The sequence below is a fragment of the Odocoileus virginianus genome, chromosome 2 (assembly GCF_023699985.2).
Source record: "Odocoileus virginianus isolate 20LAN1187 ecotype Illinois chromosome 2, Ovbor_1.2, whole genome shotgun sequence".
Lineage (NCBI taxonomy): Eukaryota > Metazoa > Chordata > Mammalia > Artiodactyla > Cervidae > Odocoileus > Odocoileus virginianus.
In genome coordinates, this window is record NC_069675.1 from 23860488 (window position 1) to 23878678 (window position 18191).

Genomic DNA, 18191 nt, shown 5'->3' on the forward strand with positions numbered 1-18191 from the left:
CATTGAATTCACACACTGCGTTTGCTGGACACAGCTGCAGTAGCATAAACAACTAATCACAACTAACCAGCGACGGCACTCAGAAGACCAGGCAGCAATCATGTGCTTCAGGGCTAAATCCCAGAAGTGATTTCAAAGCCAGCTCAGCTCCTGAGCCCAGGCTACTGGTCGGTAGTAACGAGAGATCCCCACAAGACCATGGAGCAATCTATACATAAAGTGAGGATTCGATGTGAGAAGACCAAGCGTTAAACTTCAGCTGAGCCACCTGGAGGTCCGAGCTGCTGAATCCAACGACTACCTTTCTGATTTCTGCTCACTTGACTGTTGGGAGTCGTTTAACAGCCCCATCTCCCTGCTGGGCTGCTCAACTTCCCGTCCTCCTCTTGCCACGTTGGGCTCTCTCCTGGAGCGGAATCCAGGTTACTTCCCGTATCCCCACCGAGAATCACTCATTGTTTCTCTGTGTCTTTCAACTTTGCTACTGGGTCCTCTCTCATTACTTCCGCCTGCCTGGATGATGAACACAGTAGTTTTCTAACTGGTCCTACTGTCCCCAGTCTCTCTCCACTACTAACTTAGCTGACAGAGTGATCCTCATCCAGGACAATCCCTGCCATGTCATTCCCCTGACTTTTGTCCTCTAGTGGATCTGTGACTGTAGGCTAAAGCTCACCTCCTTGGCTAAAACATAAAGCCTTTCCTAATCTGGCGTCTGCCCACCCAGCCACTCCTCACACACTCCTCTGTGCAATGGCTGACTGAGTGTGAAATGGCCAGAACAATTCTTTTGCTTTGGTGCATTCTAAACCCCCAAATCAGCGGTCCCCAACCTTTCTGGCACCAGGGACTGGAAGACAATTTTTCCACGGACCATGGGTAGGGGGGGATGGTTTCAGGATGTTTCAAGTGCATTTATTGTGCACTTTATTTCTATTATTATTATATCAGCTTCACCTCACATCATCAGGCATTAGATCCCGGAAGTTGGGGACCCCCCCAAGTGCTGCAAATCGTTAAGGACCTGTCTCCCTAAACTGAATTTAAGCATCATTCCTCCAGGAAGCCTTTCTAGACTTCTGAGGTGAACATCTTGCAGGGTCCACAGCAGCCATTTCATACGCTTGACCCTAGCCCTAGGCCTCTTTAGTGTTTTATTAATGGTCACTTTCCCCACTGGGAGCTCCTCAAGGATGGGACACATCTTCCACATATATGTCTAGAGCAGAGCACAGAGAGAAATGAGGCAAAAAGAAGAAAATGAAGCCAAGAAATGACAGTAACTTGTTACACGGATGGGGAGTCATGTGCTTATTTCTTCTCTTCCTGTTTTCTATGTTTTCTAGCATGTGGATTCTTTTTAAACTTTTTTTTTTTTAACAAATCAGTTCATTCTTGAGATGTGTCCAATCGCCCCTACCGTAAAAGTTTCAATAAAAGAACTTGCTGCCTAAGTAAAGTTCCTCTTTCCTCAGACCGCTCTGGCTCAAGACCTCAAGCTCCACAAATTCTTCAAACTGAGCAAAGCAGAAACACTTACTTCAACATTTTCAGCAGACAGAAGGACCACCCACATACACATAAATTCCTTGGCCTTGAAAAGGTTACACTGCTCTAGCAGTCGAGTGCCAAAACCCATTTTTGGCCAAAAATTCATCAGCCCCTCACTGTATTCGCAGTCTAACACAAATGAAGAGGTAACATTCACAGACCCTAAGATGTAAAGAGGATAAAAATGAGGGAACTTCTGAGTGCTAAATCCATTACCTTGTCAAACTGAGACACCAGTGAAAGATAGGGAAGAAAAAAAACCTTTGAAAATTCTTCTACAACATTATCCATTATCTTCTCAGACATCAAAACTTTCAACCACACACACTGGCTTGTAACTCTTTTAAATTTGTGAGAAATAAGCCAACCATTCAATGTTCAGTCTGACATTTGCTATTGTTTTCCCTCAAGAGAAAACAAAAACCTGATTAGTTCCAAAAATAAAACATAAAAACTCAGTTGAGAAGCAAACCCTGTGGCTTAGAAGTCATCACTCTGATTAACAACACATAAGTGTTACCTGACGAATGGGTTCCTATCTCAAATGCAATTATTGACAAATTTCTCATGATCCCCACTGTTTTAATAGTTGATGCCCAGTTCTTGAAGCAATAACTTTAATAGCAATGAGACAGAGGAAACCTCACCTCACCTCGGGCTGACTAGACTGTTTTCCACACTCGGTCAGCAGAGACCCTAGAATGAAGTGTTTGAACCAGGCTCAACAGCTGTTCAGAAAGGTACCTACTTCTGTGCCCTTGCAAGTCCTTGCATCAGCTCCTGGAGCAGTGATCTTCACAATTAAGCCTGTTGCTAGAACCTGCTGAGACAGTCGGACAAGCAGGACTCTGCCCTCCGGAAATCCTGGCCTGAGGCACCGCTGGCGTCCATCCCGGGATGACTCCGCCAGGCCGCTGGGGCGGTACCAGGGCAAGGTGCTTCTATCAGTGGGGCTACAGCAGCACCCAAATCAGAGAGGGCCCTGGAGTACAAGAATGTCAGGAATGGGAGTGTGGGGTGTGGGCAGGGATCACACAGAGCGACCTGGGGTAGGGAGGGGAGGGGGCGGTCACACAGCCTTTCATTAGGAAAACTGAAAGGATCTGGCAGCAATCTGGACCCCTGAGAAGTACCCTAGACAAGTACCGCATTTAGAAGGTATAACCTCCAAGGCTTTTTATTCAACTCAACATATATTAGGTGCCGACAGGTACCCATCATCATCGCCTGGACACTTACCTCAAGTAGAGCATTGATGTTCTTACCACAGAGAGGCTCAGTTAAAAGGGAGAAAGAGAAAAAAAGGGGAGGGGAGAAAGAGAGAATGTGAAAGCAAGCCGGGGAAGATCAAATGATTGATTCAAAGCCTCACGACAGTATGAAACGTTGTCACAGTCAGGAGACACCTTTTGTGCTTCATCCACCATTAGTTTATTGCAAAGTGAGGTTTGGGTTCAAAACAAAATGGAAGTAAGTCTACCAAGAATGAATCACATTAATCAATGAAGTCAATGGCAACAGATAGGAATAATTTAGTATCAGCTGTAGGTGGTTCTCAAAATCAAAATTTATTAACTATCAAATGGTCAAGCTGTACAGGGATTTTTTCAGATGTACATATAACATATGTATATCATAACAAAGTTATTAATAAAATATTTCCTTAGGGACTAAATAAACTACTAATTAAATAGTTGATGAACATTTATAGATACTATTAAAGATCTCACATAAATATGTAAGTCATGGAGCTGAATAAGAAAAGCTATGATCCATATGATTGCATACTTTATTAATTCCAAATTAAAGTAGAAAACAAAATTATGCCATATAACTTGAGCTGATTTTAAGAAACTTTTTATTAGAAGATAAAAGTGATGTCCATTTAAACCATCATTCCTGAAAGAGATACTAAATAATAAAATTATTACCTCAAATCCAAAACTATGATACAATCTTCACTATCCAAATTACCCTGCCTATTGGTTGACAGGACATCTACCCCTCTATGATACAGGCAATGACCATTAACGATGAGAATTAGCAGTAGTTATGAATACATAGCAGAGGTGTGGACCATATGGTAGAATGGACATTCACACATTTTTGAATCACTACTCTCATTGAGAATAGGGTCAATGAAAATAATGGTTAAAACCAACAGACAATTTACCTGTTCAGTCACTTGCTATCTTTAGCAGTAAATGTCACACTACATTCAGTATTTTGTCCATAAAATTTTATATGTCCAAGGTATTTTTTTAATCCAGGTTTAGATTATTAACAATGAAAAAGTATTCATCTTCTTACTTCCATGGACTTGATCAGGCCACCATTCACCAGGCACACAGAAATATGAAAATAACTGGAAAGACGATTTGATGACAGACTGTTTGCAAAACAGGAATGCTCTATTTTAAGGCAAATATCTTTATCACATACATACACGGCAGTTTATTCATTGGCGAACTTTATCATATGACAGTACAAAATTCAACAGAAAAACTGAGGTATAACTTTACTTAACGTAAATACAAATGTCAGAAAGTCTAAAGACATTTTCAATGTGCTTAACATATTTTACCAAGAACCAAATAGAGAATTCAGACTTCTTCTCAAAGTTCTTATATGTCCAGAAATACCCAAGATTCTGAATTCTAGGGGAAAAAAATACTAGAAATTAAATACTCTAAATTCTTCCCAATAAGGCTCTCCACATAAGGCTATCTTTGATATAAGGCTTCTTCAACTTGGTCTGAAAATAGCAAAGATGTGCATCAAAATTCAAGCTATTCTGAACTAAAGAGAAAGGACTTGTTCTCATGAAGGATGAGTTTACTGAGCAAAATTAAACTTGGACAAAAAGCAAATTTTAAAGTACATCAAATAAAAACATTTCCTATCATTTTTTAACATAAAGCTGAACTATTGTGATATAAAAATGACTGAATCTGTATGACAGTTTTTAGGGCAAAACAGACATACATTTACCTTTACATAAATAAATGAAATATAATCCATAACTTGGTATGTATATTTTTAAAATTCTACATTCTGTGACCTTTACAAAAGGAGATCTATTCTTTACTTTCAAGTTAGAAACAGTGTAACAGTTTATCTTTGGATATTTCCAGTCAATGGCTGTATAAAATGAGAGATAATACAAATATAAGTCATAGGCCATTCGGTACATTAACATGTAAGCCATCAGTCTGGGACCCTAAAAGCAAAAAAGTGATCAACTGATAGTACATAAAGTGGAAAAAATATACCCCAGATTTCTGCTCTAGTTCAAAAACTTACAGTCTCTAAGTATTTTTAATTACTGAGTAGTCTGATGCAATGACATTCAGTGAAAAAAACCTTATTACTAACTGTATTCACATTAAAATGTTTTCCTGAAAATGCAAATTGCAGTATTCATTATGCCTAAATACAAAGGTGTTAATGACAAGGTAAAGTTTTTTTTAGGTCTGACAGAGCACTCATTTCCTTTGTCAAAGTCCAAGTGATATTAAGAGAAAAAAAACATTCTACTTATTTTCACCTAATAAGTTAATTAAATGCTCTAAGATATTGTTCTAAAGGAAAGTTCAACAGGAACTGCTTATTAAATTTACAAATTAGACCAAAATAAAAGAAACAAAAATGGGATTCAAAAAAATTAAGACTATGTAACTGAATAAATAATAACAATAATGACAAATAACACCCCAAATTTGAAAAATTCAAGCAAAACATTGGTAACCTCATTCTTGATGGCACATAAATAAAGGAATTTAAGACTGTGGATGGAAAAACAGAAGCTTCCATCACAACAGGTACACACAGATAACCAGAAAGATTCATGACCTGAATTCCACATCCACAGTGATGTCAGTCAGCTAGCTGTGGAGCCTGCTGCTGATTCCTACAGGAACAGGCACAAACTGGCACCAAACTACAGAAACTGGCACCAAATTCAGTTGCTTCTCTGAAAAAATGTCCTGACATTGGTTAATAGCAGAGGGTGGGGAAAAGGAGTAGTAAGAGTAAATATCAAGTTAAGTGCTCCTTTGTGTGAAGGGATCTAGGAACCTGCTTATTTAGTAATTAACCCAACATACCACCAACTTTGAACACTTGTACTTCGGCAGACAGCCACAAAGCCGCCACTTCTTGGGCTTTTTGAGTCCCACTCCCTCTTTAGCCCACTGCGCATTGCTCCACTGGGCCCTCCAGTGTTGCTCACGGTCTTAACACCGTAACCAGCCACTACTCCTGCCCCCAGGTCCATCCTCACTCTTGTACCTGCGGCTGATCACAACTGCACTTGGAATTCGGGCTGAGCTTTTTCCTTTGAGTACCCCAGACAAGACCAATCATTAAGTATCTGCTTGCCTGTTCATCACATCCAATCAGCAAAACACCATAAACGTGTTGGCCCAGCGTGTGGTTCAGTGCAGTGGCTCTGCAAACTGTATAATGGCACATCTCAGGGAAACTGCCCTGCCCTCAGCAACATCCCCCACCTAGAAAGACTGCTTTCCCCAAGCCTGGAAAACCACTCTCCAAGCTGGGTGACGGTAAGGCTAAGCTAATGCTACTCTGGAATTTGAACAGGGAAAAAAGAAGAGGATCAGTCAGTGGAAATGAACAAGTGGAGAAGTTACTGGGAGAGATGAAGAGATGCCACTCTGCTGAGGATGATGCCAACCCTGAGAGGTAGGAGGAGAGACATCAGAATGGCCACACTCCATCAGGCAGCTGCTGTTGCATCTTTACAATTAATACCCCCACCTGGGACTTCCCAGGTGGTTCAGTGGGTAAAGAATCCACCTGCAATGCAGGAGACACAGGTTCGAGATCCCTGGATCAGGAAGATCGCCTGGAGGAGGGCACCGCAACCCACTCCAATATTCTTGCCTAGAGAATCTCCATGGACAGAGGAGCCTGGTGGGCTACAGTCCATGGGGTCACAAAGAGTCAAATATGACTGAAGCGGCACAGCAGACACATACAACCCCTACCTCTGGAGCCTACATTCCCTGTATATACTGCCAGTTATACTTTTTCTTCTCTCTTAGCAAATTTTGTTTCTTAGGATGACCAACAAGGATCAGAGATTTATTTTCAGAATGCTTAATAAAAGTACTAAGCAAAAATAAAAGAATTATAAAACATTGGTACATTATTTCTTGTGAAAAATTGCCGTAATTTTCATTACTCTATAAATTTTAGGAATTGTGGCTATTATTCAAGCATTCAGTGAGTAATAATTGGAAACCCTACTATTTCTAAGAATAGTTAAGAGTAGTACTGAATACATTTGTAGGAAAGTAGACCTCTCTTTGAAACTTTTCCCAGACATCTTGAACAAACATGTAACATTACAGATGTAGCATGCCCAAAATCTTGGATTATAACTCCATTAGGTTTGATATTCACATTTCCATTGAAGATTAATATTCACCCAGCACATTCATGAGATTTATTTAAAATATGTAGTATTTAGTCAAATACTACATTAGCAATATTACTCATGAGAAAAAATCCAGTTAAAGATAGTCAGCCTTGAAAACTTGACCTTGCCAGTTATCTTCCAAACCATTTGGGGAAGTGCTGCTTACAATTTCACTGAACTTTTTTCCAATTATTTTCCTAACATAAAATTTCCTAGAGGAATTACAAAACGATTATAAGGAGGCAAGGGATTATATTTAAAAATCTGGGCTTAGTCTTTGTGTAAAGGAACCTCAGAATAGGCTCTGAGCAGGAGAGTTTTTTCAAAGGGCATCTGCCAGGGTGAGGGCAGCTGACAGTCATCCCTGTGTATCCCACAAATTAGGCAAAACTCCTGCTACACACAAAAAAAGGATTAATAATAATAATAATAATAATAACTTTCCTACAGCAGTACTGCAGGTTAATTATCAAGTGTTGTTTTTTAGATGGTTTCCTCCCCATCCCAGTAATTCAGTGATACTTGCACTTCCTGTAAGAACTATGAAAAGATGCAGATTTAAACACTGGGAAGCTTTTCCATCACGGTATCCTCCAAACAGGCAGAAGAAGAAAACTGCAAGGGATCCAGCCCTGACTGTTCCGGGAGATAGAGTCTGCCTTTATCAACACCCTCTGGCATTCTCCTAGTACTCCTAAAACATCCAAGTCTGAGAAGCAAAACTCAGGTAATAAAAAGGCATTAAATTAAACCAACCAACAGAAACAAATTATCTCTTGTGTCTGTAAGTCTCTATATCTTCAGGCAAGTGAACACAAACTCAAATTAACTTGGGTTAATGAAGAGAATCGGTTTAAGAGTCTTAGAAACCATTAAATGTATATCAATTGGCAAACTGTAAAAACCATTAACAAGCACTCTATGGCTTCAACCTGATTAGCATCTTGTATAGATTTAGAAACTCACTTCAAGAAAATTTCCTGATGCAGGCAGTACAACAACTCAATTCACAATAAAATCTATTTCTTCATTAAAATACACTGTTAGAATCCAACACCCTTTCATGAAAAAAAAAGAAGAAAAAAAAAACACTTAAGAAACTAGAAATACAAGTTCCTCAACCTGATCACGGGAATACTGGCATTATATTTAATGGTGTACGACTAGATGTTTTCCCTCTAAGGTCAAGAAAAAGAAAAGGATGTCCATTCTCACATTTGCTATTTGACACTGTACTAGAAGTTCCAGCCAGGGTAATTAGTCAAGAGAAAGAAAAAAAGGAAGTATAAAGTTAAACTCTCTCTCATTGCAGATAACATTATCTTTTATAAATATATATATATGGAAAACAATAAAAAAAACTAATAAATAAGTTCAGCAAGGTTATAAGATATAAGATCGATATACAAAAATCAGTTGTATTTCTATACACTAGCAATGAATCTGAAAAAGAAATTAAGAACACAATTCCATTTATAATAGCATCAAAAAGAATAAACACTTAAGAATAAATTAAATCAAAGCAGCACAAGATTTGTACAGTGAAAACCATAAAACACTGGAAGAAATTAAAGACGACTTAAGTAAATGGAAAGACATCTTATGTCCATGGATTGAAAAACTTAATATTGTTAGCTTGGAAAAACTCCCCTAATTGATCTACAGGTTCAATGCAATCTCTTATCAAACTTCCAACTGCGTTTTTTGCAGAAATGGATACATTGATTCTAAAGTTCATATGAAAATGGGAGAAACCCAGATAGCCAAAACAACCTTGTAAAAGAAGAGGAACTCATATTTCCTGTCTTCTAAACTTACTACAAAGCTATAGTCTTCTGTGTGGTTTTGGCATAAGAACAGACATGTAGATCACTGGGAAAGCACCAAGAATCCATAAACTCACAAATCTATGGTTATCTAGTTTTTTACAAGTATGCAAATACCACTCAATGGGGGGAAGAATGGTCTTTTCATAAAATGATACAGGGACAACTGCATATCCACCTCCAAAAGAATGAAGGTGGACCGCATCTCATACCATATATAAAAAATCAACTCCAAATGGACCAGAGACCTGGAACCAAGAGCTAATACTATAAAAATTTTAGAAGGAAACATAGGAGTAAATCTTCATTACCTTGAGTTCCTTAAGATACGATACCAAAAGCATGAAAGACAAGAGAAAAAATAAAACTGGACTACAATGAAGGTTAAAACTTGTGTACTGCAAATGATATCATTAAGAAAATGAAAAGACAACTCTTTAGTTTGAGAGAAAATATCTGCGAATCATGTACCTGATAAAGTTCAATATTCAGAATATATAAAGAACTCTTAAAAGTCAATAATTTTTTAAAAAAATTTTTAATGGGTAAAGGGTTTGACTAGCCCTTTCTCCCTAGAGGGTAGATAAATAATCAATAAGCACATGAAAAAATCCTCCACATCATTAGCTATTAGGAAGATGCATATCAAAATCACAGTGAGATACTAACTCATACCCACCCTAGGATGCTGTAATTTAAAAAGAAAAAAGAAGAAGAACCAGGAAAATAATTGTTGGAGAGAATGGAACCTTCATATATTGCTAGTGGGAATATTAAACGGTTCACTTTCTTCGAAAAACAGTATGAGAGCTCCTCAAAAAGTTAAACATGATGTTATCACCTCGATCCCTGGGTTGGGAAGATTCCCTGGCCTGGAGAATTCCATGGACTGTATAGTCCATGGGGCTGTAAAGAGTTGGACATGACTGAGCGACTTTTACTTATCATATGACCCAGGAATCTCATCCTGGGTATATATCAAGAAAATGAAAAACATACCGTTCACACAAAACTTGTACATGAATGTTTGTAACAACAGTCAAAAAGTAAAAATAACACGAATGTCCATTAAATGAGAAAAGGATAATCAAAATGTAGTATTCCATACAACAGAAAATTATTCAACAATAAAAAGAATGAAGTACTGATCCATGCTACAACATAGATGAACTTTGAAACATTACTCTAAGTGAAAAAAGACAGACACAAAGGCCACGTTTGCATTTATATGAAATGCCCAGAATCCTAGAGAAAATCCCTGGAGACAGAAAGCAGATTAGTGGTTGGCAGGAGATGGGTAAGAGAGGAGTGAGGAGTTACTGCAAAAGAATATGGGGTACATGACGATGTGTTAGGATATCCCTGGTGACACTGGATTAGAAACCGCCTGCCAATGCAGGGGACACGGGTTTGATCCCTGGACCAGGAAGATTTCATAAGCCACAGGGTAAGCCCACGCACCACAACCATTGAGCCCTGGAGACCGTGCTCCACAATCAGAGAAGCCACCACAATGAGCAGCCTGCGCACCACAATTAGACAGTAGCCCCCGCTCGCCGCAACCAGAGAAAGCCCACGCGCAGCAACAAAGATCCAGTGCAGCCAAAAATGAAAATGTTCTAGAATTAGAACATTTGGTAGTGATGGTTACATAGCTCTGTGACTATACAAAAAACTACAGATTTATATACTTTAAAAAATGATAAATTTTATGGTATGTGAATTATATCTCCAGGTAAAAAAACAAAAAACCAGGCACATTGTTAATACCACCTTATATTTATTTAGTTCCACTTTTTAACTCCCCTAATCTTCCAAAATCACCTAAAGCTTATCAACAAAACCACAATGTTAACAACTGATCGATGAATTTCGTCAAATATCCTGTAAATATTTCTCACTCTTCTTTCCAGCCCCTTGCTTGCCTCCTGTCATGGTGAAGACATGCGTAACCTCACTTGTGTGGTTTTAAACAGAATAGGAAGTGAATTACTAAACTGAGAAACGGAAAGGCAGAAAAGATTTAGAACAAATAATAAAAAGAAGGTATTCATCCTTTCATCTCCAGCTATGCCTCAGAAAACTTTCTAGGGGATCAGGAAATCACATCCTTTTATTAGTTGACAAAAATTCTCATTAAGTCAAATGCTATAATTCCTCAAATCTGATTTCATACATAGCTGCTATTCAATCATTTGATGTAAGTCTGATCCCCATGCAAGTATGCTCTTCATAAGAGACCTCATTCTTACATATATAAAAAGTCAAATCTAAAAAACACATAGGTCAGGAGATAGTAACACAATAGAAAGACGACTCACAGGTTCAATGAATTCCATTATTATGTATATGAAATATGATGTTTACAAACTTTTTTTCATACTAATGTTTGGAAACCTACTTATTATAAAGTGGATGCACCTAATTATTTGTTGCATGATACAATGTTCCTATCTCTGCCATGCACTGGAGCACAGAAGAGTGCATTAATAAAACTGTATTTAAGAAAAAGACACAAACATACATATGTTCAATTTCTTTCTGATCTTTTTAAACTGAGTTGATTGGAAGAGCTAATTAAAAGTGATTCTTTTTTTTTTTTTAAGTGATTCTTATGTAAGCCAAAGTTTTCAAGAAGGGAACCATGACCCATTATTATAATTTTAAAACTATACTATTATATAATTTGAATTATTTATTTTTTATTAAAAAAATACCTTCCAATGGTAAAGGTTATTGAATTAACAAAAACACAGGTAAGAATTTAGGCAGTTTATCTCAAAGCAAAAAAATCTAAACTTTCCACTTCTGTCTAATGAACAAAAAATAAACAGCCTTTCACACTGACCTGAAAGCTGAGCATTATAGTGATTTCATAATTTTGCATTTTACTTTCAAACATTTCATACAAAAGAGTGGCTATGGCTAAAATAAATGAAAGGAAAAATATGCAAAGCTATGGCCACATACACACTTCTCTTATATCAGAGTTGAGGATTTAAATTCAAATACTGCTCTCCACTAAGGAAGTCAAATTCTCCTGTACTCTGCATTGTAGAGAAGGAAAGCATGGAAATCCACTGGACCTGCAAGATAAAACTTATAACACACAGTTAAAAAGCTGTATGTTAATTTTAACAAATCACTATATTTTAATACAGCAAAAACACCTGTCATTATTTACACTTCTTTAATGAAAAAGAAAAACAGAACCAAAAACACTTAATAACAATACACACCACAAATGGCCTCTACTCAGTCATGGGCAGAACTATAGAATTATTTCAAAACAATCAAAATAATTGAAGTCTAGGAGGGGAAAACCTACCCAGTATAAAGGCATGGGAAATTTTAGTTTCAGTTTCAATACAATGTTATATAAATTAAACAAAAATATTACTCCAGACATAAATGACACAGCATTACTTAGTCCTGGTAGGTGAACTCCAAATAATATATATTCCCTCTGGTTTTCATCCACTAAATGTATGTTGGGATAGTGTTGATATTTTAAAATATAAATCAAAGGATTCTCACCAAAGCTATGTAAAATTAATTTGTTCAAAATTAGGATAAGATAGTTGGATGGCATCACCAACTCAATGGACATGAGTTTGAATAAACTTCAAGAGTTGGTGATAGACAGGGAAGCCTGGCGTGCTACAGTCCATGTGGTCGCAAAGACTGAGTGACTGAACTGAACTGGTAGCACAAATACAGATTATCCAATTCAATTCCTTAACAAATAATAAACTGACGATTGAGCCGCACCAATAGTCAAAAGTTCAAGTGCTTATTAGGAATGTCTGCGAGCTTCCCTGGAGGCTCAGTGATAAAAATGACAATGTATGACAATGCAGAGGACAGGAGAATTTGACTTCCTTAATGGAGAGCAGTATTTGAGTTTAAATCCTCAACTCTGATACAAGAGAAGTGTGTGTATGGCCATAGTTATGTATATTTTTCCTTCATTTATTTTGCAATGTAGGAGACTACCTGCAACGTAGGAGACTCAGGTTCAATCCCTGAGTCAGGAAGATCCACTGAAGAAGGAAATGGCAACCCAGTTGAGTATTCTTGCCTGGAAAATTCCACGGACAGAGGAGCCTGGCAGGCTATAGTCCATGGGGTCGCAAGAGTCGGATATGACCTACTGACTAAACCACCACCACAATACCACTTCAAAATCTCAGTAGCTGAGGAAAGTCTGGGAGAACTGCAAAAATCCCAAAGTTTAGGTATAAGTGTGGAATTGGTAAAAGCAAATTAAAAGTTAATGACAGAATGTAGTCATGCTTGTGGGTGACATTTCACAAGTCTATGGAAGGCTCAACTGCATGGGGCAGCAAATTATTAGTTTACTTACAGGGGCAGAACTGACATGCCTAGTCCTCCAAGTACAGATGGGTCTGGAAAAGCAGGAAGCAAAACACCATATGATAGCATGCTGAACAAATAGAGAAGTGTATGAAACCTTCCCTGACCAAAGTGGAATTTTTCCAGAACATTCCATTAATGCTTCAACCCATGTTACTTCCTCTTCAGCTCTGACATTTCTCAACCTGGCCCTTCTAAATAATGCAGCGATAAACTATGAAATAACTGCACTTATTTGCTTACATGTGAGTAACTGCACAACTGTGAAGTTTTGCAATTTAAAAACTCTATTGAAAATCTGAGTTCCTTATCCACTGGTTCCATGTCTTCCTTCCTGACATGCAAGGCACCTAAAAGCAACATCTGATTTCTATATGCCCTATAACAAGGACCCCAAAACATTTTTAAGAGAAATCCTTTATGCTTTCTGATGTTGCAATAAAAAAAAACCAAACTAAGTCCAAAGGGTGCTGAATTAAGTCTGAAAATCAGGTTTCTAAGGCCTGATCTGACACCAGGGTGACCAACTGTACCAGATCACCTGAGACTAAGAGATTTCTCAGGATGGGAGTACAGTTAGTGCTAAAACCAAGAAAGTTCCAGCCAAACCAGGACTAGCTGGGCTCCCTATGGGTGATGATGACTAAATCACAACCCACTGGGAGCAAAGTTGCAAACATTTAGATAGAATGAAGGATGTAGGAAAGAGGCAAGGTAAACCAGAAGGCCTCCAGGGTCCTTTAGTTGTCATTTATTACAACCCTATGAAATATTTATACCAGGTGTGATTGGAACGTATACTGCATACCACAAGTGTATACTTAGGTAGGGTCAGAGGGCACTAGGAATATTTTGTGAAGCTATGCATTAAATTTATTAAATTCGGCTCTACATAAGCTTTAATAGTAAAACAGAGCTAGGAGTTTTTAGTTTTTTTAATTTTCATCTCTATAGCAAAGAGGAAAAATAAGCTGCTTCTAGAAATATCAAGTCAACAGAGAAAATTCTTCCAATACCCACATCGAGCTTAACCCCATTCTCTCCTCCCAAATCACTGGAGACCTAGGACATCTGGACGAAAGTTTAAAAACAGAACATATTACTTTGACTTACTGATAGCCACTATGAAAGAATACATTTCCACATTTTTGAGAAAGTAAGAACTTAGAAACATGTATAACTATAAAATCCTACAGAAAAGTAAAGGCAACTATAGCAACCAGCAATAACAATAGAATTGTAAAAGAAAGAAGGTAAGAAGATCTTGAATTGTTAAGAGTATGGTCACTTTCAAATATGTTCCCTAACTTTCTATCTTTGATCCTGAAGAATCCCACTTCAGAGGATAACAAAATAAGTTATATGTAAGATCAAGTCACATAAACTCAGGGGCGATAAAATGAGAACAAACATTTGGACTTCCTCTTTCCTCCTCGGGCATTCTAATTTAAGATATTATCTGACTTACTGGGACTAATACAGATCCTAACAAAAGCATTTCTGCCATGAAGACTGAGTGATGCAAAATCTCTGAAAGTACAACTATGAAAGAAGTATTACTTAGTTATTATTTTTTAAGGTAATAACACTCAGGGAAGCTTATAAGAAAATGCCTTCAATCCGAAAAACCTACAATATCCATGATATATACTTTTTTCAGTCATGAATGAACTAGTCCATCAGGTCTCATCAGCATCCCAAGTACAGTGGCGGCTGAACCACCACTAGCATTTGTCTCACATGCTCCTTTATGAGAACTGGTCCTATGAAAAGTCCGACATCACCAAGAGATTTCTCACTAGTTACTTCAGGGCAGCCTCAAAGTCCGCTTGCCTATTCACACAGGTGGCTCCGCACACACACATCCAGGCATATGTTTCCCCTTGACTTCTTCCGAAAGTGGTTTCTCTTCCCAAATCAGTCAACAGTTTGTGCCCAAGTCTATCACAAATGCTGTGGGGACATGAAGGTGTGTGCGAGAGAGGGGATCCAGGCCTTCAGGATAGTTAAACTTGACTTGGGGAGATAAGACATATTCTCACAAGGAGCTCCCAGTGCCAGCAAAACGGACGGCTGTGTTATTAGGAATATGTGGACGCTATCACTTGCCTATTACTTGCATAAATGACAAAGCTTTCATCTGAATAGGTAAGAAATCCATGCTATCTATTTCAAATATATTGGAATACAATGAGTATACAATAAACAAATACAATAAACAAAAGAGTTTGAGTATGTAATAAGTAACATACCAGTGTGCGATAGTAGGCAAGATGGGGCGAGAGTCCTGTTTTTGTTCATTTGCTTTTTGGTCACACTGTGGGGCACGTGGGGTCTTAGTCCCCTGACCAGGGATAGAACTCATGCCCCATACAGTGGAAGCTCAGTCTTGACCACCAGGGAAGTCCTGGGATGAGAGTCTTAATGGCCAAAACTTCACCTAAACTCAGGAAAGGAAGTCAGGGAAAAGGAATGGCTTTGCAATTATTACCTCAGCAGTGGCGACAGCAAAGGAGAGTGGCTTCTCAAGGCTTTTCTTGAAACCCAGGGGTGTGTTAAGAATATGCTGCTGGACTAGGTTCTCAGAGGTTCAGGTTTTAACCCTAACTCCTTCACAATCACATCCTCTCTTGCCCTGGTTTTCTACCTGTACTACTTAAGGTTTGAACTAGATGATGGCTAATATTCCTTTAATGAACACTTCTGGTAACCCTTCCCTTGATAAATATATCCCCTTTCCACTTCTTCTGCTCCTCCTCCCACCCCTACTAAATTACAATGTATAATATTAAATTATTCATGAATCAATGGCTTTAATTTTCTGTGTTTATATATTACTGGCTTTATGGCAACTGGTTAACAAAGCAAAATTCTAATTCAGATTGTTAACATCATCAGTTTTATATTATCTAGTCCTAATAACCTAGCCAGATTAGTGTGCCATATTATTCAATGTTGTTACAAGAAGTTCTGGCATAGCTATCATTGCCAATGGTGAAGATCAACTCAAATACTGATGTATTCATTGTTTTTAGCTGGTTTAAAATTGGCTTGGCTACACAACAACCAAGAGTAAGAAAACGTTTAATTTCTTTTTTAAGACAATCCAGTGACAACATCTAAGTATGACTTTGGTATAAAATGGTTACATAAATATCCTTTCATTTTAAGTCTTATTAAACACATGGTGTTTAGTTAAAAAAAAAAATTAAGAGCAGAAGAAGATAAATATGGGTTGCAATATCAAACTATTTCTATTATCATTTTAATCTTGGAAATCTTATTCAGACATCTGAATGTCAGGACAATTAACATCTAGTAACAGCAATGAATTCAAATAAAACGAACTCCAATAAAATGCTAAACAATACAACACTCTTCTAAGTCATTTCAAGACAGAGAAAAAAGAAATCTAAAATGGAAAAGGAAGAACATACTCAAGCTTCCATATCATATTATGGTATGATAAGGTATGATATCATACCATATTATATTATGGTATGATAAGGAGAATAAGAACAAAAATAAATCAGATAATTGAGAAATATGCCGGAGGAGTTTTTCAAATACTATTCTTGCTTGTATCTACTAGCTCCACTCTACATTTTAAAATTTGGCCAAATTTTCAAAGTATTTGTTAAACAGTTCCTGCATCTGACATATGTTTCCAGGATACTTCTGACATTGATATAAGAGATTATAAAACATTTAGAAATGAAAATGTTACTCTCCAACAAAAAACACTGTAACTTCCAAGCTTCTTCTGTATTCACAAGATGGAAAAACATTTGGAAAATAGTAGCTTTCAGTTTTAAAATGTTCAAATAATATACTTTAAAACAAACACAAAGAGAGTAATTGTTCAAGGCAGGGAAGAGACAAGTCTAAATAAAATAAGATCCTAAAATTTATTCTAGGACACACTCCCTTTCCTTTGCAGTCTCAATCTTCTTTACTCCATAATAAGTAAATTCTTTTACCCCTTCAGCTGGGAAGGACAATTTTTACTCTCCCAAGGTGATGACAATACAACTGCAGTGCTCACCCAGCAAGAAACGCATAAATATGAAGTAGCGTCAACTGGATCAAATGAAGTGTATGCAAGAATTGCTTTGCAATACATTAATTTAGGAACTCAGCAGAGAGGCTCCTACTATATCTAGCTGATCTAAACTTGAGCTCATGATAACACTGCACGAAGCTATGGTAGATAAAAGTGATAGGTAACGCCAATAGCACAATCCCACTGACAACACAAACTCCTCCAAGAATTCTTCCAGGCACTGTGATAGGATACATATCTCCATAGCCAACTGTAGTCATAGAGATAATCACCCACCAGCAGGCAGCGGGGATGCTGGCGAAGTCCTTGTTGGATGTTTCCAGGTCCAACCCATGTTCAAGAAGCTGAGAAAGTGCACTAAAGATTGCCATGGCAACACAAATGAAGACAAGTAACATAACCATCTCTCGGTAGCATCGTTTGAGAGTCAAACCAAGTGTCTGCAGACCAATGAAGTGACGGGCCAGCTTAATCACCCAAAAAATCCTCATCATTCTAAGCACCCGCAAGGTGACTCCAGCCCTCTGCAGTTGAGAGTTCTCGCCTGTAAACACGGTCATTAACACGGAGATGTAATACGGTGTGATTGCCAGTAAATCAATGATGTTCAGGGGTCTCTTGACAAACTCACACTTGTTTTTGGAGACGATGAACCTCACGATGCACTCCGCAGTGAACCAACCTATGCAGATAGCTTCAATTATCCTGTCAAGAGAACAAAAGAAGAATTGATCATTTTATTTTTAAGCATTTTAATAGCTCTTAGATTTCTTCAGATAGTACTACACTGACATACTAATTTAGTTACTTTTCCAAAAAACATAAAAGAACAGACAGCATCACCAACATCATCAGACCCACCAGGATGGAACAGAACAACAAATACTTCAACAAATGAAAACTGAACTTGATGAAGTTCTTATTGATATAC

General features: G+C 37.7%; 1 protein-coding gene across 2 annotated transcripts in view; it reads right to left on the reverse strand.

Moving 5' to 3' along the window:
* Window positions 1–2958: 2958 nt before the first annotated feature.
* The window catches only part of KCNG3 (potassium voltage-gated channel modifier subfamily G member 3), a 61541-nt gene continuing 46308 nt past the window's right edge, over window positions 2959–18191 (reverse strand). For both annotated transcript variants that reach the window (XM_020871332.2, XM_020871330.2), the window contains exon 2: window positions 2959–17965. In XM_020871332.2, the coding sequence (XP_020726991.1) occupies window positions 17320–17965 (646 nt within the window). In that variant the 3' untranslated portion in view covers window positions 2959–17319. The remainder of the gene's footprint in view (window positions 17966–18191) is intronic.